The sequence below is a fragment of the Ambystoma mexicanum genome, chromosome 3p (assembly GCF_040938575.1).
Source record: "Ambystoma mexicanum isolate Mex_15411 chromosome 3p, UKY_AmexF1_1, whole genome shotgun sequence".
Lineage (NCBI taxonomy): Eukaryota > Metazoa > Chordata > Amphibia > Caudata > Ambystomatidae > Ambystoma > Ambystoma mexicanum.
In genome coordinates this window covers 802,973,337-802,999,854 of record NC_090925.1, presented here as the reverse complement: position 1 = coordinate 802,999,854, position 26,518 = coordinate 802,973,337, and the positions used below count along the sequence as shown (strand labels likewise).

The window sequence follows — 26,518 nt, the reverse complement described above, 5'->3', positions numbered from 1 at the left end:
TGCTGTGTTTGCAATGTGAACACATGAAGCTTGATTTACCACCCGGCTGTCTGATCTTATTTGCTGCAAACGGAGGCTGGCCAAGGGGGCCTCATCTTGGCCACCACAAGGTTGCCTCCTGCTTCACCCCCTTCTCTCTGCTCTGGCACTTGAGCCTTTAGTGATTAAGATCGCAGGGGTGGGGGGGGATCTCTGGTATTCCGATGGGTGGAACCTGTTCTAAGTTTTTACTTTATGCAGAGGATATTCTGGCCAACCAGAAAGCAATTTACCAAAGATCTCAGATATTGCATCAGAATTTGGTTGACTCCAGTTACAAAATCCTTTGGTGGCAAGATGAAGGTCCACCCACATGGTGTGCAGGGTCCCAACTCTTTTCCATTCATTCCCGATATTAATACATTAGAATGTATAAAGTATTTGGGGATATTTGTTAGCAACAAAATCTCGTAAATCTTAAAGATCTTAGAAAGGATATGGGCAGGCATTACATTATTTTAAAAGATGGGGCTTTCCACTTGTCTCATTTATGAAAAGGATGGCATTATTTGAAATGGCATCTCCCTATAGCCTTTTAAGAAACGATTATAAATCGCACATTACAGTTGCAGTATGGAAGGCTACACATCAGAAAAACAATAAGGTGCGTCTCTTTGAAGGATGGCAAAATACCATATTGGTATTCTTGGCAGAAGAAGAGGTTCTCAAATATGCCAGGGCTACTGTAAGGGTTATATAAAAAAAAATAATAATAATAATCTATCAGCTTAGTGTACTTCCCCAAGAAGTGGCTTTTGGAGGCGGAAAGATGAGGAGTGGCGGTGTCTAGAGGAGGGAGGGATCTGCAATTGAGAGACTGCATACAAAAATGTTACATTAGTACACAGTACAAGGGGACATTGATTTCCATTTGAAATTATACATCTTTTTGTGATTTAAAGGGCTTTTTTTTTTCAGGGCATAACGGATTGATAAAACCCTTGCTGGACCTGGCAGAGCTTACAACACAATGGGTAAGAGTTGTGTAAACTACATTAGATGTGGAAGACTGACCTCTACTTATTGATGGTCTTTTGGACGTCAGGATTCAAATATTCATTGGATGTCATACATGCATACGTTGACAGATTAGAGTGGTGCCCATCCGGTCTTGCTACCATAGGCGTTGCTAGATGGGGGGGGGGCTAAGGAGGCTATAGCCCCTGATCTTTTGGTTGTAGCCCTGGATAGAATCTCAGGAGCTACAGCCAAAAGACTAGCTAGCCCCCAGTCCCAACAGTTCCGACATCAGCTTAGCCCCGGGTCTTTTCCAGACCTACCAACTCCCCTGCTTGCTACAAATACTAAGGCTACACAAGTTGTGTGTTGAAGTGAATGTGGGTTGAGGGGCTCTCTGATTTGGGACCCTCATAAAACTGGCGCATTCTGGCATAAAGTTCTCATGGTAGTGGACTAGACTAGGACTTAGAGATTCCCTGCCCTGGTTATATTGGGTTCATTACTGCAGAACTACGGTTTACCAAACAGGTCAAATGGTTATCGTTAGCCTTAACAAATGTGCCTAAAGACGCATCTTGAGACATTGAGAAGTAGCTTATGCGTGGCTTTATTGAGAATGGAAGGACCTTATACAGGTTGTGGGTTACAAACGTTGGTCATCAAAGAATCCAATGGTTGGACAAAGGGTGCCTGCTTTGTGAGAATAATTCCTTTCATTTTTGTAAAGCTTTTAGTTAACTTTCTGGGATGGAGAACAGAAGACTTGCTTTTGAACCATATGGTTTTAATCCTATTGTATTCATTATTTAACCTCTAAAACATATTGGGGGAAAATAAATACAAAAGGTGAGTTGCATGGATGTTATATACAGAACGGAATACACAATGTCAGCTAAGTAACAGAAATCCACTCAGCACTTTAACTCAAGAACCACAGTGGAAACAGATATAGAACGTAAGCTAATACTTGTAGAGAGTTATTATAGGTTTAGAAAAGTTTGCCCAGGGCAACCAACTGGAGAACGTCAATATTACTTACAGGGCCCAGGAGCAAAGGTTGTAGCAAACATCCAGCTGGGGAGTCCTGGGGAGCCCAGAAGAAGAGATCAAGGCCCCAGAACAGACTGCTGCAGAGTGGACCATCAATACATTGGAGAAAATGTTCATATTCAGGGGGGCTTTGATGAATGACTACACAGCATAGAACTTTGAAAAGGAGGGCCACACACAGGATGGGTCAAAGGACTATGGGAGGGTAACCTAGGCTGGCAGCTGCTGCTTTAAAGGCCCAGAAAATGCAGGCAAAGGGGTCAGTTTAGGATTTGGGATGCTGTCTTACTAGACACCGGCCCCCAACTATGGTTCTGTTGAGTCCCCCGGAGGTGGCAGGCCTAGAAGTGTAGGACCCATTACGATTAAGGACCGCCTTCAGGTTAACTACAAAGAGTTGAACACAACAGCAGCGACGACTAGGCAGCCAGGTGTGACCATTTAAGACAAGTCAAGGTGGAGAAAAATAAATCTGGACAAGCATCAGTATGGTCCACAAGAGGAAGCAGCTGCAAGTAAAATGTCCCACTATACAGCAAGAAGCCGACAGCGCAGGATCAGGACACTGCAGTTTGAGCAAGGTAGCCTCCCCTCTCCATTGCCGGAAATATCAGAACAGTGGTTTAGGAGATTACGAGATGCATAAGGCATGCTTGCTCCAGCACTAGAGGCCAGGAGAATGACATGGTTCCCCAGCATGGAGAGAGATTTGCTTACGAGGGTCTGAGGAAATCAGCAGCCAGTCCAGAAATAGGATCCTCAAAGTCGCCCCATCTATCCAGCTTCTTCAAAGGTCAGTTTGGAACATAATTCTAAAAAGGACTGGGGTGTCCCAAATAATATATGCACACACGATTAGCTCTGCCACCAATCCACAGCAGTGCACCTTTCAGAGGGTTTTGTGGCCATACAATTAGGATTAGCCAGTCAAACCCCCATTCACTCCGGCACAGTTATGCAGATCTAACTTGAGGTTTCTACGAGACCCTAGACCCTCATCCAGTCCAAGCAGGATACCCATCACACAAAAGTGCCATTGTAAGCCCTGCAAAGAACCTACATAAGCAGAACTGCAAATGTTGCCCATTGCGCATGGTCCACACAACGACCATACAACAAAAAAGCTGGGTGTTGGGACGTTTTTGCACTGGTAGTCAGTTTGCCACCATACAGGAGTGCCTACCGATATGGTAAAAAAAGAAAAAAATGCCACAGGATGGTGTAGCCAAAAATAACAGGTGCCACCAGTTTTAACACTTTCTGGCGACGAAAAACCCACCCAGAAACAAAACAGAGTGCTCACAGCAGCTCAGGTAGCCATATGGGCATCCAAGGTCAGCACATCACAATGAGTTGCTATTGCAGGGTAGGGGCCGGGGGGCAGCAAAAGGCCTAGTACCCCCCCCCACCAAAAAATAAAATCTAACTGTAAACAATGTTTAGTGGACTACTCCAGTTAGCAAAAAGCCGTCCCAAAAATGCAGATGAAGTAAAAAAGTTCATGAAATCTCAAGTGACAAAGTTCATGCTAGGGGTCATTAGCCTACAGGGACAGAGGTCCAAGATCCATCCCAGCGAGTAAACTACAGAAAGATTCCCAGACATCTGCCTAGGACAATATGCAGCCAAATTCAGTGACAAGTTCAACCTATCCCTGTACACTTCCTTTGGACGTTTGGTGTCTCAGAAGCAGCCCAGCTAGTGTTCGTAGTTCAAGCTTATTTAAATCAGGTCAATAGTGTCTTTATCCAGTAGGACGAGACGAATGCCTTTAGCAAGTGCATCCTTGACAGGCCTAGCCCATTCCTTTACCCCCACCACTCGGAGGAAGGGTGTGGGGGAAATATTGGTAATCCACCCTCGTCCCCTACATGGTTACCCCTCAAGGTAGAGGGCATATTTCCACCCATGTCTTCACTTTTTGCTAGCAAGTGTTCAGCACCAGTGGAAGAGCCGACCAACAGCTAATTTGACTATAGATGCCCGGTAGCTTTCTTTCTCAGAGTTCACAGGAAGATTAGGGTAACCCCTCCCACCCCCCCACTACCCTGTCTCAAGCCCCAGCTTTCATGCCTATTCATCTAGTCAGTCCTTTCAGCCAGGCTTTCCTTCAGTGGAACTCGTCCAGCCTGGCCAGTTATTCATCTATCTCCCAGTCCCTGGGATAGCTTAGTCAATGCAGGTTCTGCATCTTCTTCAGATTTTATTTTGTGGCCTACTATGCTTGCCCCTCACTAACTGGCCTTTTTTGCTTGACCAACTCCAGTTCCTACAGGTTCCTCTTATGCAGAGTTCTTGTCTAGGTCACCCCCTACTTCTCCAATCATCTCTCCCAAACAAGCTATCTGGTCTGAGGAATGCAGTCCTTACTTAAACCGTGGCAACATCCAAGAGAGGAAGTTTGCCTCCTTTCATCCAGGTGCACGTCAGTTAATTGGAGGAAGAGCTCAGATTTATGAATCAGTTTCCCCCTGAACTTCCCGAGTTGGTATTTCCACATCCTGCCAAAGTACGTACGCTTCCCCCATTATAATGCTAGAAGTAGTGTATTCTCCAATCTTCAGAATCAGGCCAAGCTTAGGCTTGCACATTAAGTTCAGCCAGAAGTGTCATGGCTCCTTTCCGAGTCACTGCTCTTCCCTGCAATGTTCATGACAAACTGGCCAATACATCTGCCCTAACTTGGTATTATTTTAAATAAAAAGAAAAAAAAGAAAATCAGATCTTGGATTATCTCCCCTGGTGTTAAGGAGGACATTTCTCAATGGTTCAGATCATGGTTTTAACTTATTTTGAATCCCTTGCCCCACTGAACACCTTAGTCGCGTCATTCCATGTGATATATAGATCATGGAAGGCATAGGCCTAAAAGAAGGGTGGAAAGAGGCTAGGAGGGAGTAGTCCTCTATGAGCCATTAAACAGCGTTGCGTCATAGAGAGAGATCCCACACACAAGATAAAACAAATAATTCAAGACTGCAGATGCAGCTAGAAAAGCAAGATGCATTCAATATCCTGACCAAGTTGCTGAAGTTTAAGAAGTTGGTAGGCCTGAGCTTCATTAAGAGACTGAAAACTTTAAAGCAAGAGTGGCACTATCAAAGAGAGCAAGGCACTATATTCCCAGAGCAGGAAAAAGTGAGTCTGGCACGACCCACCTGCACAAATTAGAAATCGCAAGGTAGATGCTACATCCCATTGTCCGATCTGGAGAAACATGCTGGTCACTAGAGCCCAAAGATAGGTGGAGTGCTAAATCTGAGTGAGGCCAGGAACCCCATTATAGTAGGGACCGGACAACCTTTGCTTTGACCATTCCAAAATGCATACACCCTTATAAATTATAATTAAATCCCAGTCCCTTTAAGCGTTTATGCCAATAACCTTCCGGCTCCCAATTAAACTTTAAAATCTACTTGTGTCACATGTCTATCACACAGCACACTAGCTCTATGCCGCAACATGCAGATGTAGGTGAGATATGACAGCACCACCCTATGCCCACACACACACACACACACACACACACATCCGAGGGGTCCTCCCCAGCTTCACTACTACACAAACGCACCATGTGAAGTCTCATGGTCTTCTCTTGTTCTTTCTCCAGATCATGGGATTTCTTCAGAGTTAACGCCAGAGGCTTCAAGGTTGCCTGCAACTGATCCTGAAAAACAAGGTAAAACAATCACAACCATGTCTCTTGAACACTGTAGCTCAATTGTGCAGGTCTATGATGTCACAATTGTGTTTGCTTTCCTAACCTAATTTAGGATAGAATAGGATTGCATTTAGGATCTAACAATATTTCGCACTGCACTAAACAAGGGGTAAAATGCAACGCAAATTCAGGCAGAAGCAGAGGAAACTAAGTGGGTAAGAGACCTAAAGCACAGGACAGAGAATAGGCTTCATAAAAACAAACCGATATGCCAACCTCGACAGACTAGGATGTAGTGGGAGACTGGGATAAAAAGGAGTTAGAAATTGAGCAATAGAATCATCAAGTAATTGTAACAAGGAAGTCAACTGAAAGCAAAAGAAGAAACTCAGAACAGACCCATAGGAAAGATCACAACCTTGCCAGTTTTTAGTTTTGCAAAAATTGTGTTTCCCTTACATTCTGCAGTTACACAGAGCAAAAGAACAGCTCAAGTAATTAGCAGAAGCGAAGTCCCCAATAGTTTTGTATCCCAAGGCTTCATTACAGGAGGGGCATCTTGATGAAGCTCCATTAATATTCCATTTGCTAGCATGGACAGAAATTGATGCTCCAGGGTCTGAACTGTAAAATGCGTGTTAGTAATCCTGAACAGCATCACATTTAAAGGATAGCGAGCACGGTGTGATCTCTGGCTTCAAATAAATCAGGAGCAGTAAAGATCTTGCGACTTTTGTCCAGCACTACAGCCATTTCCCTCCCACTCCTGGTTTCACCTCTAATCTTCACAACATGTGGCGTATGTGCAGTTTCTCTCATTCTGCCACCACCCTTGCCTACTTAAGACACAATTTCTCCCACATCTCATGCCCCTCCTCCAAGGAATGTGAATGATCAAGGTGGGCAGAGTGAGGGAGTGGGATGTCTCCATATTTCGGGTTTTACATGAAGTTAAATGAAAAAAACCAGTACGTTGAAGTACCATATCCATCACAGGCCCTTTAGGGTGGAAGCATTCTTCCTAAATATATTTGTGCCCTCAACCAAGTAGTCTCTCAGCAAAAAGAGAGAGATTTATAACCAAACATAGCATGAAACACATTAAGGCAGCATGACAGACATTAAGGCAGGACTTTTTAAAGTCAGAAACGTGCTTAATACCAAGCAGACATTGAATTAAATGCTATGCAGATGTCCGCATGGTTAGGAGACCTACATGGTTTCAAATATTCCAGGCATTGCTTTCTGGTCCTCAAGAGTCTGCGTTAGCAGGGATCATAACTGCTGGGGGACATTTAGTTCCTGGACGTGGGCTAAACGTTTGGCAGCAACAGCTACCCAGGTCAAGTTGTGCTAAATAAACAGAGCGAGGTGACAAGAAATATGTTTGGCAAGGTCTATAAAGGAGCACCTCTGTTTTAAAGAATCAAAGGTCCTAGTGTCCAAAACATTTGCACCTCTGAAGGAAGCGCCATTTGTTGCACACTATGTACTGTCTCATCGTCCTTCAGAGTTAGCTCCTAACCATTTGGTGATGCAAGGTACCCTGGGGAGACTTTCAGCTCCCCTTCATAAAATGTATATTTTGGACAACTGCATAAGTATAAGTGGTATGCTCAGAAGTGGAAACCCATTGTACCCTGGAACTCAAGCTGCACCATTAGTTAAAAGGGTCGTTAGTAATTATGTGTAGAGGTGTGCCATAGCTGCACAAGATGGATTTAAGACTGATGTAGCAGTGTTCCATTACTGCTAGGCAGACCAGGTAATACAACAATGGACAGGGATGCTACCCAGGAGAAGTTTGTGAACAATTGCTGGCTGCAGTACTTGTATAGTAACCTCGTTAAAAGCATCAATTAGCAGACATCTTAAACGGACTACCACCAAAAGGGGCTCAGGAAACAGTTTAGAAAATAGGTAGCACCTACGGTTTCATGCATTAAACAAGATGCAGAATTTAAAATCGCATGCAACTAGTCACACAAACATTACTATCAGTCATGTAGGAACATGGCATTGCAGGGCTCCAAAGTACATGTACCAAAACGTCAATGTGTAGCCCTGGCACCAACGAATGGACACACTTGGGTTGGAGAGCTGATCTAGAGCTTGCTTGCTTCAATTTGTGTGAGAAACTGATGGAGATGTGGAATTTTGAACTGGGGGCACGGGGTGCAATCCTGGCATCCATAGCACCAAAATCAAAACCTAGGCAAATCACCATATCTATTTCACCCTTAAGTGGGGTAACACTGGGTGTGGGCAAAGAGAAAAAGAAAGGTTGGTGTTGATGGGACACATCACCAGGAATTTCAGACAGGATATATAACTTAAAGCATGGTTTCCCTAGTAATCAACTAATTGATCATTAGAGCATTCAGCACCACTGCCAAGGTCCATATATTGTGGAGTGGACAGAGAGTGGCAGTCCTGCAGGAGAGCCTGGAGAGTCACCCATTTCTACTGTTCTGCTGAGGGGGGAGGACCCTTACATAAACCCCATACATCCGCGTAGCGGACGCGGAGTGGACGGAGAGTGGCAGTCCTGCAGGAGAGTCTGTCAGGGCTGCAAGGGCAAACCGAGAAATTGACATTGATCAAAACGACTCCTCGAGAAAGGAAGAGATGGAAGAAGAAGGTAGATGCCTGAGAAGCGCCAAACATAGCCAGAAACAGCTGGGCCAGAAACATCAAGCAACAACCTGCAAGGAACACCTCGTGGCAAACACAGGATTGCCTCAAGCGGGTACCCTTAAGCAGTCGATGCAGCAAGATCAAGCGGCCATCACAAAGACAAAACCCACCAAAAGAAAAAACTACCAGCCGCAAGAGGCCCAAGAAGACTACAACACAGTCCAACTCGTCCCCCAGCGACGACCATCCTTACCTGGAGGAGCGGCCGAAGTGCTGCGGGCGAAGAACCTGGAAGCCGGTCCAGCCGAGGCCCCAGCCCGCCAGAAATCTGCCCTGTCGCCACTCCAAGCCGCTGTGGCAGGACCCCGCGGAGGCGGCCCTCGAAGGGGGGCTGCGGCCCGCGTGGGACGGCGAGGATGGGCTGACGGGGCGGGAGGGCATAGCTGAGGAGGTTGGAGCCTTCGGCTGAGGAGCTGACGAGAGTGCGAGCCCCAGAGCAGGAGACAGGCTCACCGGGCCAGCTCAGTCCTCCGTTCTTCCCTCCACCCTTGGAGCACCGCAGGGCGTTCCCAGCCCCACAGCGGCAGCTCTCGGAGGAGGGCTTCCGGGTGTGGATGATGCAGAGGATGGGAGGGAAAAGGAGGAGGAAGCAACAACGGCCTCCAGAGAGGCAGAGCTACGGGAGGCGGCGGGCCCCCCACCTCAGGAGAGCGGGAAGGGGGAGCCCGATAGAGAGTTGTATACTCCTGGACCACCACCGCCGGCTCTGTGGGCACGGGTGAAAACGACGGCACTCATTCACAAAGAGGCGGAGGAAATGGCAGAGGAAGCTGCAGAGATCAGCCCGGTCCCAGAAACAAACGAACAATTGAAATTAAGCTCCAACAAAAAGAAAAGACAGAACAAGATCATTGACTTTTAGGAAACACAAGAGCTGCAAAACAGCGAAAAATAAGATTAGCCTCAGAACAAAAAAAGTCCCAGAAGCCCGAACACCCACAAAAAATACCACAGCTAACGATGGACAAAACAAATGAAAACGGGCCACGGAGAGGGGAATGAGGGTCATTTAAAAATTCCATAAAAGACTACTTCCAGGCAAATAGAAGGAAAGAAGTAGCAAATGAGCCCCATAATAAGGAACTTACAGACTTAGAAATGCTGGAAGCTTTAAATGATTGCTTACCGGTAGCCAAACTACGCAGAGTTGAGCAGTATGCAAGCGAAAACCTGACACTTAGCAAAAGACCAGCGCTAGAAGGCAGGAAGAAGGCACAAGGAAAACCAAGTGATCAAGACAGGGTTGGGGGGGGGGGGGGGGGAGACACCGACTTCGACGCCTCTCCAAAAGAGAACTACGAACTTACTAAGAGGTCAGTTAAATCTGGACCCGCTAAATGACTCCGAGAATGGGGAAGACAAGAGAAACTCGGACAAAGAGCCTGAAACGGTGGCTGATACGCCTGAGAGCCAAAGAAAGTCTCACACCCCTCAAAACGAGAGTCTTATACTAGCCGAAATCGATGGCTCCAATGGCTCAACACCTAGAGACCCAAGCTACTCCTCACTGATGACGCCCAACAAGGCTGAACCATGTCTGGGGATGCTTGTGGTCTCGTGCAGAAGGGATGTGACATAGCAGTTCGGGCTGGACTGCCCTTTTTGGGGTAGGACCAAGCCTGATTTAAATATGGTTTTTCCCCTTCTGTAATGGCTTGGCAGGCTGAAAACGATGATCTGGAGGGTTGCCCAGAGCTTTGCCCGTGGTTATGATTAATTCAAAACCTTCCAGCCATCACCTTTCTGTTTTGCTCCAATGGCTCAACAACAGAAAACGACAAGGGCTCTTGCAAGCCAAACTTTGCAACACCTTCACCCCCAGAGGGTCCAGCCCTGAATCTAGAAAACGCCAAATGAACAAACACAGATAAAGTTCACAAAACTCCAAACAAAACGCTGTTGCCTGAAAAACTTAACCAAACAGGGCTTAATAAACCCCGAAGAGAGCACGATAACAGAAAGGCCATCCATAGAAGGCACAGACGAACTAAACCGAGACAAATCGAGATCTCAAATCAACCTAAACCTGAACATGGGGGGGAAATGACAACCACAGCCCCCAAACTGATAGAAACAGAAAAGGAAGAGACCCATCAGAAACAGCAAAACCACCCCGAGGCCACTGGGCAAATCAGACAACATCAACTGACTCACCCACAAGAAGAGCTTCTGCACACCAACTGACTAGCCCGACGGACCCCCCAAACAAAAAAAACAAAAAAAATGGACTTATTGTCAATTATGTCATCAGTGAACATTGCATTGTCACCATTCATGAAGCTTTACGAAACCATTGCTGATTCTTTGAAAGATCATAAGCATCCAAGCGATGATTTACAGCAAAGTCATCTTTCTAGAAGCATATGTCATGGCTTTGGAAGCCAGAAAACCAAACAACCAAAGCAAACTATGATGGCTCGTCTTCGACAAAAAGAGCATCATGGAGAAAAAGAACAAAGTTGTGGGCAAAACAACGGGGACCCAAACTATTGCTACAATTGATCTTACAACAAACAATTTACCAAAAGAGTGTGCAAATAAAGGGGTGAAATCAACATCAACTGTAAGCCAAGCAACTACAAACTCAAGTCAAAAAAGAGACCATCGTCTAGACAACCCACAATTGGAAACCAAACTGCAGAAGGAATCTTCCAATTTTTCACACGCCTAGTAAATCAAAAGGAACCACCAAAGGAAAGTCAGAGAACCAGATTCGTGGCAAACAAAAAACCTAGAATCTTCAGAAAAAAGAAACTCCAGTCTATCTCCATCAACAATTGATCGCATTGATAATGAAGAACTGATGAACCTGAGCCAATAACCGCCAGAAAACACTCCTACGAGCCCAAAGGCATACAGCCCCAGTGAAGGTCCAACCTCACAGTTACATACAGAAAAAGAAAAAACAGTAACCGTAGGAAGACATGAAGAAGTGACTGGAGAAAAAGCAGTAAAATATTCCAGGGAAAACGAGAAAAGTATAAAGAACAAGGGCGTCAGATTAACTGATACAGAAAGACAGATCAATTCAAAAAGGATAATGAAAGAAACAAAAAAAGAAAGGTCAAAGTCCAGAACTAGAGACAACCAGACCCCCAGACATCGGAAAAAAGAACAAAGACATAATTCCTTCAAACAGAAAGAGGGTGAATATGGTATATTCAAGAAGGAGATCAGAAGACAGATGGGATGAGCAAAAACACAAAAGAAAAGCTCACAGGAGTGCATCACCAAGGAGACCTCGTACTCAATCCAGGAACAACTACAACAAAAACAACGCTGAAAAGCGACTCAGTTCACCACAGGACAAAGGGGAAACGATTTTTCGTTACAGATCCAGAACGCAGAAATACAACCAAAAACCGAGAAAAGTGGACAAAGCAAAATGGCGCAGAAAGCTGACACGTGAAAGAAAACAGATGAGAACACTGAACCGAAACTCGGTGTTAAAACTTTTTAAATACATTCAAAAGTTGAAACATATAAAATGCTTGTTGTAGAGCCCAGCCACGTAAACTCATGCAAAAACGGTGCTCCACTTAACATCAACAACGTTAAAAAACGTGATCTTTGACTGCAGTGAAGAGCTGGACCAAATGGGCTACGAGGTTAAAGTGCAATCAGCAACAAGCACAGAAGACAACAAAAAGGAGGCGGAAAACAAAGGGCGCAATACGTACAGGGAAAAACAAATAGCTAAACTAAAAAGCGCCACAACAACAACTGGTCGAAGGAAATCTCCCGTAAATAATAAGTAAAGAGCAAGACACCTGGAACCTGAAAAGAAACTGGGGGAAAATCAACCAGCCCCCAAAGAAAACAAACACCACGAAAATTCCATAAAGACAAAAGAAACAAAAAAACCTAACAGTGCCAGGATAACCCCGGAAAAAGCCGAAGAACTCTCAACAATAAGTTTCACAAAAAAGATGTGAACCCATGAAGGAAGCTAGCCGTGAGGGACGAGCACATTTTTCAAGCCAGACATCGTTCGACCCTCCAAAAGCAGGAATTAAAAATGTGCTTGTGGAATACGAGAGGACATATCCACCTACTGTCTCCTAGTGACATGGACCTGGGGTCATACAATTAATATGCCTCAGAGACCTAGCTGACCGAATCCCTGCAATAAGGGGGTTTGAAGTCATCCTTGCACCAGCTAAACAAGGGTGTCGATGAAGACCCTCATCGGGTTTACTGATTGCATCTGAAAAAAGACTGTGGGATCAAACTGGAAGAAACATTGATCAGTAACCAACCGATTCTGATGGTCAAGGCGTCGTGGACCCGACAGAAAACCGACAAAAAAGCCTACGAAAAAGACACCCTAATTATTGCAAACACCTACTGGAACCCAGCAAGCACAGAGCCTACCACCTATATAGAAAAAAATCGAGGCCGCAATAGACGAGGCGCTAGCTGACCGCTTGGTAAAATACTTCCTCCTCATTTGTGGTGATTTGAACGCCACGTGCATGGGCTTGGATGAAAGGGAGTTGGATCAAGGTCAAAGCTCAACAGGCAAACAACGTGGCAAACTATGGGTCAAATTGATGAATTCAAGAAATCTTCACAATTTGCACGAAGCGTTCCCAGATTCGAAGCGCCCGCCATCGTGGGAAAGAAATGAATCGAAGGCTACCAAAGATTACATCTTCATCACCGAACCAATACTGGCAATAACGAAAGCCTTTGAAATCACACGAGTAACAGCAAGTGACCATAATCCCCTGTCAACTACCTGGATGTCAACAAGCCCCTGAACGACTACGATGAGCACCACGTCGTTACTAACACGAAGGGAAATCGCCTACACCTTTCAAGTGACTCCATTGCGGAAATAGAAAATGGATTCTGCTCAATGCCAAACCACTTGGGCGTAAACAAAACGGACTATACGACACTTATGACAAAGTTCAAGAAGAGTCGCACAACAAAAACAGAGGGGAAACCACCCCCCCCCCCCCCCCCCCCAAGACATGTGTGCGATTTAATACTGGTGGAGAAACGTCGGGCACTGCATAAAACAACGCAAAGCAAAATCTTCAGGATCTCCTGCGGCTGCGAGAGCAGCAGAATCGGAAACTAAACTCTACAAAGCTTGGGTAAAAGGCTACAGACTGTCCCTCTATCAACAAGACATTGAAAACATCCTAAAACTGATAAGCGGCAAAAATACAAAAGAATTCTGGAGAACTTTAAGAGCTGTTAACGAAATGCAAGAAAACACCATCATAAGCGAGATTGGAGAAACAATGTGGACAAAACATTACACTTCCATGTACCTGGTACAAACTATCCACTCAAAGCCACAAGGCGACAAGTATTCAGAACCATGGGTAAGCATAGACGGCCCAGAGGAAATTCGACTAAAGATCATGGGCTTAAAAAATTCTCGTGCCCCAGGACCCGATGGGATTACGAACGTTGATTTAAAAATGAATCAAAATGAGTGCGCCAGCCTGCTAAGTAAAATCTTCGGCAGATGCTCCAACTTGAAAACGATACCATCCACATGGAAATCAGCAACGATGGTACCTATATTCAAGAAAGGAGACAAAAAGGATCCAGCAAACTACAGACCTATTGCTCTCCTGGATGTTATAGGTAAAGTGTTTGGCTGAATGCTCCTAGACCACTTCAAGATCTGGGCGGAAGAATCACCTTGCAATGACCCATTCCAAAGGGGATTTTAAAAAAACTTGGGCACGACAGCTAACATTCTAATGCTAAACGTGCTGAAAAACAGAGTATTGGAAGGGGGAACGAGAATATTTGTTGCGTTCATCGATCTGACCCAAGCATTTGATCGTATAGACAGGGTCAGTCTATGGTCCAAACTTGAAGCCTGGGATTGGCCACCTTCCATACTAAACCCGATCAAGGCACTGTATACTGACACCTCTATACGTATTCGACTTGACCAAAACAGCCTTTTGTCATCACCCATTCCAACAGCGCGGGGAGTGAAGCAGGGGTGCCCACTGGCTCCGGCCTTATTTCTGGCATTTATTGGTGACATCCAAGATGAGGACACAAATTCGAGCATTTCCTCCAAAAATCTGCAAAACCCCTATAACGCGACTTCTTTACGCAGACGACCTGGTCCTATTGGACCATACACCAATAGGTCTGCAGCGCCAATTGACAAAGCTTCAAGGGTACATGCAAGAAAACAAACTGGAAATAAATGTAAAGAAAACAAAATTCCTAGTATTAGAAAAATCGACCAGGAAAACCGAAAAATTGAGACTAAAACTGGAAGGATCATTGATTGAGAGAGTGTTCAATTTTAAATACCTAGGAGTAATTCTGGACTCCTCTTCACAAGACAAAGCTATGCAACTGGACCTGATGACCAAAGTCAACAACCTGGCCGCCCAAGCTAGAGCCATAGATAAAAAGTTCAGGAGATTCTCGCTGATCCCAGTGTTGGAACACTACAAGAAAAAGCTGATGCCGACACCAACATATGGGGGAGATGCAATGATGAACCTACCACCACCCATTTGGACAAAAATTGAGACAAAGTTCTGGCGTAAAGTTCTTACACTCCCTAACTCGACCCCAATTGCCTCAATCTGACAAGAGCTCAGCCTACCATCTCTTAGAAGTTCAGTTTCACAATAGTCTTTAAGGCTGTTCAGGAAATGCCGGACGGCCGAGCCAGCGTCAATATACTACCTCATCAACCTGGAAATAGAAAGTAACACAAGTAAAACTCTCAACAAATGGAAAGAAGACATCAGTTTGCTGGAACAGGTACAGGCGGACGAAGAACTAATAAAGAACCCAAAGAGAATTTTTACTAAAATTAAAGAACTTGACTGGATAAATACTTTGGAGACAGCAGGAAAGAACAAATTAACCCTACACCTGCCACCAAACACGAAAAAACTCAATGAACTACAAGAGTACATAAAGAAGTTCCCATCCAGGAAGGGGAGAGATATGTTGATGAGGGCCCGTCTGAACTTATTACCGACAAATGAGATTTTGTCAATAAGAGGCAAATCGGAGAACAACCTTTGCCGATTCTGTGCAATAAAAGAAAAGGAAACAATCAGCCATTTGCTCCTAAAATGTGCCTCAAACCAACATATAAGAAATCGATACTTAAAACCAACCTTCACAGACTTCACCATCGCGGACGAAGAAATATGTTGGTTGCGTCGGATTGGCGGCGACAAACCACAATGGCAAATAGCCACCTACAAAATCTTGGAAACTATAAACTGGTCAACGAAGGCACATTTTTAGAGAGCCGTTCTCTTTTTTCACAACAGACCAAATATATATATATATATTGGAAAGTAAAGTGCATTTGACAAAATGGTGCTCCGGTCTATTCGTCAGACTTTTAATTGGAAGGACACTTTGGGAATTCCAAACACACCTTTGGGGAGACGAAGCTGTTGGGATTACATTCACTTGCAGCAGGCTGCCGAGTGCTGGAGAGACATTGATTGCACCCGGTTTGCATGCTACTGAAAGGAACTGCAAGCATGATTGGGCACAGCCGCCTCAGCCCTCAGGTTGCAATCAGCTCAACACTTTGGGTTGGCGCTTCTGTGACTAGTGTTTGGCCCTTTCCTTGAGATTGTTTAGCTCCCGAGTGCTTAGAGTACCAAATTTGAAATCCGTCTGATATCCTAGTTTTGGTTCAGAATACTCCTGTAATGAGCACCTTGTGCATCATTCCGTCACGCCTGGCGTCGGCCGCATGTGCAACATCCGGTCTTCGTGGCGTCAACAACAGCCTAAATTGGTAATGGTGCCGACTTCCTGCAAACACCCTCTTTGTGATCTTTCGTCCCCCAAAAGCCATCTTCCTGTATTGCTGCAAGCAGGCTATGCGTGCGCTTCCCCCATCCCCTTCTGCCTTCACTTGTACTATACATTATGTTCATTTCCTTCTACCTATGCTCTCCTGTCTTAACCATTTGTCAAATTCCACACATTTGCTGACGTTACAGTAACATTATGCACTAAACGTATTTTCTTGCTTTACTCCTATACTTCAGTTCATAGTGGTGTTGCTGTATCCCTTACTTTAAGGATTTACTGAGCATATGCCGAGTTGGCAGCTACCTTGATACTAGCGCTTTGAGTTTCCTGACACTTCCTGACACTTCTGGAACACTAGCATTAGTTCCTGTGCCAGTTGTATTACCTGCTTCCTTGCCATATGATAATTCTCGACTGGCATTTCAATTTGCGCTACAAGTTACTGCTCTAAAAACTCAGTCTCGGTCTTCAGTTTGCACAGTTTTCTGCCTGGTAACTTCCATACATTTTTTTGTACCTTCTTACAAGTTGATCCACTGTGGTACCTCAGCACCGTATCTGTACACAGTGGGGCCACTGGGTTAATCTCCATTAAGATAGGAAAATGACGTGTTGCCTTAATATAGCTACTGGGAGACTTAACCATCTCGGTACATGGGCTCCAATTTTACTCTTACACTAAAGCCAACCTTCTCTGCAGCATGTAAAAGCTACAGTACTGCTGTATGAAAGTGGTCAAGAGTAATCTGCTGGTATCCATCCCAAGGACTTTCCATTATGTTCATGGAGATTTCTTCTATTCTAGTACACCCCCAACTTTTATCAACCATTGCTACTTAGTATATTTGCTTGCTTTTTCCTTCTCTATATTTTTCTTAGACACATCAGCAGTTCTTGCGATTAACAAGCTCAGTATAGTTTACCCTGGAATGTACCCAATATCTGCTTTATGCCAAGTGATTATTACCCAAACCGCTGTCTTTTTCGGTTCTCTACTGCCATTTCATAGGCATTTATTTTTTATATTTTTTCTAAGAAATCAATGCTTTTTACTTGGTTTGCCACACTGCACCTTCCTTTGGGTGTTTGTGAAGCTCAGCTAGAACAAGTTACTTATCAACTGTGACATTCTTTCGACTGGATATTCCTCCCACGTATTCCTCATCTTATGATGTTCGCATGCGCTAGCTTCGCTGCTTTGGAAAAACTTTTGGCAGAAGGCGCTGTGCATGAGGTCATGGCGTCTATTTCCCTCGACGGGCTCTGTACTGTGTCGACGTCACCATCAGTATAAGTAGCTTGTGCTGCGCCCGTTGGCTTCAGTTCTGTTTTTTTGAGGAAATATGCGAGGAACACCCAGGCGTGCCTCATGACTGAAAGACCCTTCGTGAGAGGGAAGTGTAACTAGCATAAACTGTACTGCCGGGTAGGATGGGAGGGGCGATGAGGAATACGTGGGAGGAACATCCAGTCGAAAGAGCGTTATAGTTAGTAAGTAACTTGTTCTTCGAATGGATTGTGTCCTCCCACGTAGTCCTCATCTTATGATAGACTCTCATAGCAGTGGTAATTTTGGAGGTAGGCAGTGCTTAATTTGTGCCGGTGTTAGGCGGTGGCCAACACCGGAACTCTTTTTGGCACCGGAACATGATTAGGCCAGTTGGCCACGTGCAATTGCTTTGTTGTTTTCAACTTTCCTAAGCATCCAGCATAAATTATTCAGTCACTGTGTGCTCCGCTTGCAGGGCCTGGCCTGGGAGTTCACAAGAATAGCCAATGGAAACCAATATTCTGTTGTTACTATGCAGTGTTTGATACATTCTGTATAGTAACACAGAATGTATAGTTTTCATTGGCTGTTCACATCCTGCTCTTAACACCAGTGAAATGACATGGTGACGTGGGGTGGGGTCGGGGAGAGAGATGGGGGTCACGTGAGTGTTTGGCGGCACCTTCACTTCACTAGTTGTTAATGCTTGGCTGCACTAGTCGACTTGTGAGAGCAGTAGAGCCTCAGCCTGCCTACACATGTGGTCCCGTTACGTGCATTCCGGCCTAGCTGAAGTTGTGCGGCCTAGCTTGCGTCATTCTTATTTTCCTCAGGGCAGGCACAGTAAGTACTTTCTTTCTGTCCGCAGATTCAAGTCGGACTCGACCGTGTCCGTGAAAAAATGATGCATTTATTATTTTGGAAATCATGTCGGCTGCGGCTGCCGGGCCTACATTATTATTGCGGCCGCCGCCATGGATATGGTGGCCCGTCGGCACGCCGCAATAATAGCAAACACCACAGCAAAGCTGCAGCAGCAGCCGATCATGATAGAAGCCTTGCTACAGTCAGCAAGGCTTGAGTGGCTCCAGTCTGGTCTTCCCAAGTTCCCCTGGCTCTGCGGCCAGGTTGCGGTGAGATCTGAGTTGCTGTTGCCAAAATCATCATGCCTACATTATTATTGCGGTGGCCGCCGTGGATATGGCAGGCCGCCGCAATAATAATGTAAACAGAGCAGTTGGATCAGAGTCTTGCTCTTCCCCTGGCTCCCCCAGTGCCCCCCTGCCTCCCTCGACCGCAGTCACACACCTCACTGGACGGTTAAGGACCGCCCAGACGGTCCCCATTGCACGTGCCCTGCCCAGCCAGCTCCGTTTCAACTTTCAAGGTTATTTCGGCCCACTGGGTCATTTTCAATGAGCTTCATTGATTCTAGTAAATCTGAATCCTCAACTTCTGCACTTGAACTTTTTATCTCACAAGAGCAATGTTGGCACCAATTTGCCCCGAGCAGATATGCCTTCTGATAAAAGAAATCTATAATTTTTAAAAACACCGGATCCCAAGGCTGTCAGTTGACAAATTGGTTTGCCTTTTGAGTGGATTTTCAGCATCATGTGAAAGATTAGGGATCGACTTGACGACTCTAGAGGGCTCCAGTTCAACATTATGCTTTGTTATAGTCTGTGGAAAGGTGAATACTTTTTTTGCCTATGGAACCCCCAATGGTTAATTCAGGTAGCAAAGCCCTTATGTGCGTTGTCACCCTGCAATTTCCTTCGTTAATGTCTCTTTTTCCAGCCACCTTTACAGGTTACTCACGTGAGGTAACCCCAACATCACCTGAGCTAACCAAGGTTACACATGCGCTGTTTTCTTTTACAGTTGCTGCACCATTTGATGCACCCTTTGATGTGAGACCTACAGACAGATTTCTAGGAGTGGGCACATCATTTATTCTGTCAATAAATGAGGCAGTGCTCGCAGTATACCTCTACTAAAAAACTTAAAGGAGGCAGGGCGGAGTGTCCCTCTTCAAATGAGGCCTCTTTTTCTTTAACAGAGAGCCCCCCTGCTTCACAAGTGTTAAAGGCAGAGACCCTGGCCGCCCAGTTTCTGCTCTCACTGAGGCCACCATAACACTCGCTCACTGGGACTAGCTTCATAGAGTCCTTGTCCAAAGTCAAATGACCGTCGTTCACATCCTTTAACACAGTAGTAAAGAAGCGCTTTGTTTTCTGTCTGATTGGAGAGAAAATCTCAAATAAAAGTTCCCATTATGCAGCAAAGGCCTGGCATGAGGAGGGTGAGGCAGGCAACCACCTGGCATGGTGAGGCAACCAGGTAGTGGCCTGGCGAGGGGGAACCCCCTCCCCCCAGCTAGTGACCTGGCATGGTGAGGGAGACTCCCATGGCTGTGGGACTGGCATGGTGAGGAGGCACCTATGGGCATGGCTGGTGGCCTGGCATGGAGGGGGCGCTGCTGGGGTGAGGGCAGGGGACCCAGTTAGTGGCGTGGCATGGTGAGGGAGAGGCCCATGGCTGGTGGCCTAGGATGATGCGGGAGGGGTCGCGGCTGATCACTGGAATCGTGAGGGCTGCTGACTGTGGCAAAGGAGAAAGTGACATAGGAGGGAAGACATAGTGCCATGAAGGACGAGTGGTATGACTGGGGGTGGGGGCATGATAGAAGAGTCTTGGCTTGCTCTTAATCTTCCCTTGGCTGGCTGCCCCCGTGCCCCTCCCCCCCACGACAGCATTTAGTGTTTTTGGTTCTGCCCTGCTGGGCCAATTGCCCTATAGTAGGCCAGTCCGAGCCTGGCACCACTGCTAGTGCGGCGACCCTTTCCTCTGCCCCGTTGTCTTTTCACCCAACTTGCCCTTCTTGATAGCAATATACCAAAGAACAGAAGGCTTAGGTGAGCATAATGCGAGGGTGCAGGGGAGAGCCAGTGTGACATTGTAGGCACTTTGTGCTGTTTGTTTCACTCAAACAGCTCAGGATGGGGTGGAAGAAATTCGGCTGCCACTTCCGTCTACTAGTACTACTCCTGTCCCGGCAGCATCTACAAGTGCCTGATTTGCATTAGCTGCTTTTATTACTGCTGCGTGTATTGCTTTCTGATTTGACAGTTGAGCCCTGCATATTCTTCAGCAAGAGAGCTCTGATTAATGAGGTTGGGTAACGCATGTGATCCGCTTTTATTACTGACTTACAAGAGTCTTCGTTTGCAATGTCTCTATAGTTTGCTTCAGGCTAGTGGGAATGTAAATCATGGCTCACCTTTTAAGCATCACAGTAGCTGTCCTCATTCCCTTATCAAGTCGAGGATTTGAAATAACATTGTAAATATCTTTCTAGTTTTCAAAAATTAGAAATCTCTTCCTTGTCGTAGAATCAAATAAAACATTTTTAATCTGGTACATCCTTTTTACACCATGGGGCAATTGGACAAGTAATACAAATGCCGACTGCAGTAAAACAAAAACGAAAATAGCGACTCACCATATTGCCATTTCCAAGGTGCTGCTTGTACATGCCCTTGTGTGCTAAAGCTATGGTTTGATAAGTCAGAGCAGCATTTGTTTGTGCCAATGTTTTTTTATAATGCACCAAATACCACCAGAGTTCAGTTTCAAAGCGCGGATCTGGGATTCAAACCTCTGTTGCTTTGCGTGGTCTTGCTTCCAAGACCAGCACTTTGCCCCTGTGCGTGTTATAAATGACAAAGTATGAAACAAACAGTAATCATTTATTTAGGGTAATTTCTTAACTCGCTCTAGTTTTTCTCAATTGACAGCATTATTATGTGTAAATCTTTTAGGTATATTTATGAAGCATTAGTAGCACCCCGGGAGGTGCCTGCTGTTCAGCATAAGTGTGCGATCCGGGGCAAATAATGTAATCTCACCTGACTTCAACTGCAAAGGGTCACTCACCAACTCCCCTTCTTCCCCTCTGCATTGTTGAAGGCAAGTCAAACATAGGTCTACTCTGTGGGTGCTGTGATAGAGGTCACTAAAATATTGTGCAGTGTAACGTCCTGTCATGTTAAGTCCAACCTTTGCCCTGTTAGTAAAATGTCTCACTTGCAATACCTACAGATTTGGCCCACTGTCCTATGAGGCTTTCTTTTTCCTACCCTCACGTTTGGTGCATACAGTTCAGGGGGAATGGCCATGCCTTTTGTGTGAAACCAAATATCCCAAATCTGCCTCCAGCAGTTGAATTTCCCATTGAACAAAGGGATCATGCCAGCGGTTTGCAATTTAATTGACTTAGTGTCTTTGCGCCCCCCCCCTTAATGTTTGCAGTGAGCGACTTCAGAGGTTCGTTCATCATGGTAGCAGTCAGAATCTGAGAGTCGCAGGCTGCTGTGTAGTATGCTGCATCCTCATCCCTAAAAACAAGGTAAGAAAGACTTATGTTACCAAGCATAAGTGGGGTGCAATTGTTTTACTGACTCAAGGAAAGTGGGTGTTTTTTAAAAATGGAGACGGGCATAATAAGTACTACACTACACACAGCGACATTTCAAAAGTCGCAAAATTGTATGGTTCTTCAGTGTGGTGTGTTGGGGATAAAAGGAGGCAAATGGCACTTTGTAGCCATTTACAAACCACCCACATGGTATTTGTTAGATTTCTTCTTGCAATTTTCTCTTCTGCCAGGACAAGTCAAACGTGTGCACATTTGTATTTATTAGCCTGGCTCTAATGGAATCCGCATTCCATGTGTGCACTGTACACCATTATATATGTTTGGTCACCAGTCCTTGATTCCGTTTGAAGCACTTAAGGTCTGTTGTCCTGTCCTGACCTCTGGCCTGATCATTGTGTGTATATGTATCGAAAGCTGGAAGGAATCCCATGAGATCGATTATCCCTACTTCTGATTTCCTTCCCTAGAATATCTGGTGCCCAGAAGAGAATGTATTCATACTTTTCAAAACCTGGTAAAAAATGCAGCACAGATGAGCCTACAAGCAAGCGAAGTAAACAGGAATCTGGTTCCAAGTCAGATAGTGTTTGTGAAGAACCAAACAAAACACTGACACCACCAGCACTACAGCAAGCATTGCACTCGGAGAGGGACTGGGTGGCACTGGTATCGCTGAAGATCGTGAACCTCCGAACGACAGCGACACAGAAATGCCAAGTACTAGCACAGAATCTGATCAATTATCACTTATGCAACGTTCAGCTCCCTTAATGAAAGGCAGACTCCCTAAAGGCTGGAAGCTGGACCAGAAACAATATTTTCAAAGCAAGTACCCATGGTTGATTGTTAGAGGACAGACTCTTGGATGCATCATTTGCCGTCAAGTCAATAGCTTTGGTGCAGAGAAAACTCATGAGATGAAATTGTCTAAAGAATGGACTGAGTGTACTGTTAGCTCATATGGTACCAACAAACACAGGCAACAAAGATCCTTACGAAAAAAGATTACCGAACATTTTTCAACAAAGGCACACGTCACAGCATCAAAAATATTAGAGCAGGCAAAAAAAGATACATTGCTTAAAGTAACTTCTAGAGCCCAGGCAGGGGAAATGCAACAACTGCCAGAATATTCTGAACGGCTTATAAAGAAGCAAAGCGGAACAGCCCAGCCTATGGTTTTGAATCTGAGCTAGACTGCCAGCAATTGAATGGGCTAGATATGGGATGCATTTACATTCCAATGTGGCTTGCTCAAGTATACAGCAACACATTTCATCTGAAATGAAACAAGACATTTGCCAAGATAGTCGCCTCTTCTCCTAAAGTGAGCCTTTTGCTGGATGAGGCAACTGCCTTAAATAAGAAAAAGTGCTTTAATTGTGTACATACGTACTCAGCTACAGGATATGGAGTCTCCAGCTAATATTTTTGTTGACTTTATCGAGCTCAGTGATGTGTCTGCCGAAGGTATTGTGAACAGTTTGCTGTCTTCACTCCAAAAAGGACCCAATTAACATTAGTGAGGACTTTCTCACCAAATGTCTGGTGTCAGTCGCTTGTGATGGAGCATCAGTAATGTTTGGTCGCAATAGCAGGGTTGTGAAAAGGTTACAAGAAATAATTTCCCCCAATATTGTAGCCTGGCACTGCTCAGCACACCGCTTAGAACTTGCAGTCAATGTGATGAAAGACATTGGAGCTACAAATCATTTTAAAGCATTGCTAGACAAACTGTATTCTCTTTTTAGCACATCTATGAAAAATCGTTCGCAGCTAAAAGAATATGCAGATGCTCTTGACATTCAGCTTTGTAAAATAGGAAGTGTGTTAGATACTCGCTGGGTTGCCTCAAGCTACAGAACAGTATAGGCTGTCTGGAATGCGTATTCTGCTCTTTACAAACACTTTACATTAAGATCTAGTGATGGCACAACACGAAACATGTACACTGGACTATGTAGGCGCCTTTCGTCTGTGCAGTTTGTTGGTAATCTTGGCATTATGTTTGATGTATTTCAAGAGTTATCAGAATTGTCTCTTGACTTACAAAGGCGTGATTACACGATCATTGATGCACATCGTGCTATTTGCCGACAAATATCAGTGTTTGAGGCAATGGTAAAAAAGGCAAGGAAAATACTCTTCAGTGCCAGAAGGCCATAGAAGAAAATAGTTTCCAAGGAGTGACCCTGCATGAAGGAAAGGCATGCAACAAAAGACCTGAACATGGACATTTTTTTCGCAGTCTTGCAGAAAATGTACGGAGTCGTTTGTTGTCTATACAAGTTTCTGCTGCTGCTGAAAACAAAGTTGCGCACGAGAAGCTAATAAGCAAAAGTTTTGTACAAGCAGTACTGGCCAGATGAGTTACCACCTATGTATGAAGAAAGTGCGATAGAGTCTTTGTGTGAAAGATTTGACATTGGTGACACTCGTCAAACCATTCAGGCTTACAGGGAACATAGGGAGCCGGGTGGAAAAGAAGCTAATAGACACTACAAAGAACTTTTGACAGCTGTGAACACTTGCTATATCCACTGCTGAGTGTGAACGAGGGTTTTCACAAATGAATCTTGTCTGCAAATCAACAAGAGCATCCCTGCATAGTGACACCATTTCATCCTTATTTATTAATCTCGTTGGCCCACCATTGAAGAAGTTCAACCCCATTCCCTATGTCAATTCATGGATTGAAAAAGGACAAAGAGCTGCTGATGACCCTAGGAGTAAGGAACAAAAAGGACATGGCCAGGTCAGATTTAGACATTTTATGAGCGAATAGAGACAACTATGCACACTATTGCACTTGTAATTATTTAATATATTATTTATTTGTACTTTAATTAGTAACTGCTATTTGCATTTGTTTGTTTTGTTCATATATTGCAATTTGCACTTTACTATAGCAGCTTTGCCAAAAGCTGGTTGGGATCACCATGGCTAAGTTATAATAGAATCTGGAGTTACCATGACATTTTGTGAAATGTTATATAGAATATTTTGCCATGTTAGGCTAAACACTGTGGCTGGCAGAATGTTAATTACTTCAAACAAATAGAACATTTAAATAGTATCTGACAGTCTAATTGATATAGATTCAATGCCTTCTCTACCTCATTTTCTAAGTTTAAAATGAAAGCCAAACATGGCACATTGTATTTTCATGTTTGGTTCTGTTCTATAGCCAATGTGTTTATTTATTCTTAGTGTGTTTATTATTTATTCAGTGTGTGAGGTTAAATAGAAAAGTGTTTTTGAGGATGTCTCTGATTTGTAATTACTGCAACATCTGTTAACTTTCAATCAAACCTAATGTTTTAAATACAGTCTATTATGTTGCCTAGTGTACGCCAAAACAGAAAGATACTCTCACTGAGTCTCACAAGAGACCCCAGCTCCACTCAGAGCCATTTGGGAAACAGGGAGGTGGGAGGGGGTGGGCGGTCATTGTCATTCTTCAAAAAATCAAATGCAGGATCACTTCGAGGACAGCAAGTATGGTCCAGAGGTCTAACAAGTGTGGTCTAGAACTTAGAAGTGTGTTCAAATGCACTCTTGCCTCTGGGGTTTCCGGAATGCTGGAACCACTACACCTACCATAACAAGTGTTTTCCACCTTTAAAGCATTATACTTTCTCAACCCATGTGTGCCCTTCCGCATCCATCCCACTACTAGCCTGTGCCAGCAGTTGCTGCAGCATCAAACATGTGACATGGAGCAGCAACAGTGTGATTGGCTGGTGGTGGGCCGATCTAAGTCTAGCACTGAACTGGCGCAGGCCGCGCAAGCACTGCGGGCGGCGACGCACATCCACACAGCGGGCAGAGCCGGGCCCGGCATTATGGGGCCAATATTTTTTGGGCACTGGCACTTATTTTTTTACAAATTTTACAAATTAAGCACTGGGTGGGAGTACTAATTATTTTTCTCATGGACGGAATGTAGTACCGCCTTGGAAAATAAAACCCTCACTGGAGGAAGAAGCATCTAAGCAGTAATGCTTGAAGGTATGCATGGATGCCCATGTTGCAGCTGAGCAAAAATCTGCTGCAGGGACTCAGAATTAGCCATACCCCTAGTGGAATGGGCTCGAAGCCCATCTGGTGGGTCCTTTTACACCAACCTGTAACACTCAACTATTTATAGCCAGTATAACCTACAAAAAGTTGGTCACCCTGATGTAATTTTGACATTCTTAAAATATAAAAACAGAGCCCTTTTTGGGTCCAGTCTATGCAACCTCTCCACTTCTTTGCTCAAATGAGGAGGAGGGTAGAACGTTGGTAGTATGTTTTTTTGTGACAAGTGAAAGTCAAACTACTTTTGGTAAGAAGAACAAGTTACTTCTTACCTTGTAACGTTCTTTCGACGGGATGTTCCTCCGACGTATTCCTCATCTTAGATATATCCTTCCAGCTCTGCTGGCGCCTCGGAACATTTTTTCTCTAGAGGGCGCTGCGCATCGACGTCCGTCGAGTCGATGTCCTTCGACAGCCGCCGTATCGACGCTCGACGTCATCCTGCCTATAAAGGCCGCGCGCAGCGTCCGTTGCTCAGTTCCGTTTTGTAGCCCACAGTATTACTGTCTGGACTAGACTAATCACCCTG

General features: G+C 44.8%; 1 protein-coding gene across 1 annotated transcript in view; it reads right to left on the bottom strand.

The window, feature by feature from the left end:
* Nucleotides 1–26,518, bottom strand: part of LOC138579614 (zinc-binding protein A33-like) — a 307,674-nt gene that overhangs the window by 156,625 nt on the left and 124,531 nt on the right. Inside the window, exon 3 of the mRNA XM_069649876.1 lies at nucleotides 5,621–5,716. Coding sequence (XP_069505977.1) covers nucleotides 5,621–5,716 — 96 coding nt within the window. The remainder of the gene's footprint in view (nucleotides 1–5,620; nucleotides 5,717–26,518) is intronic.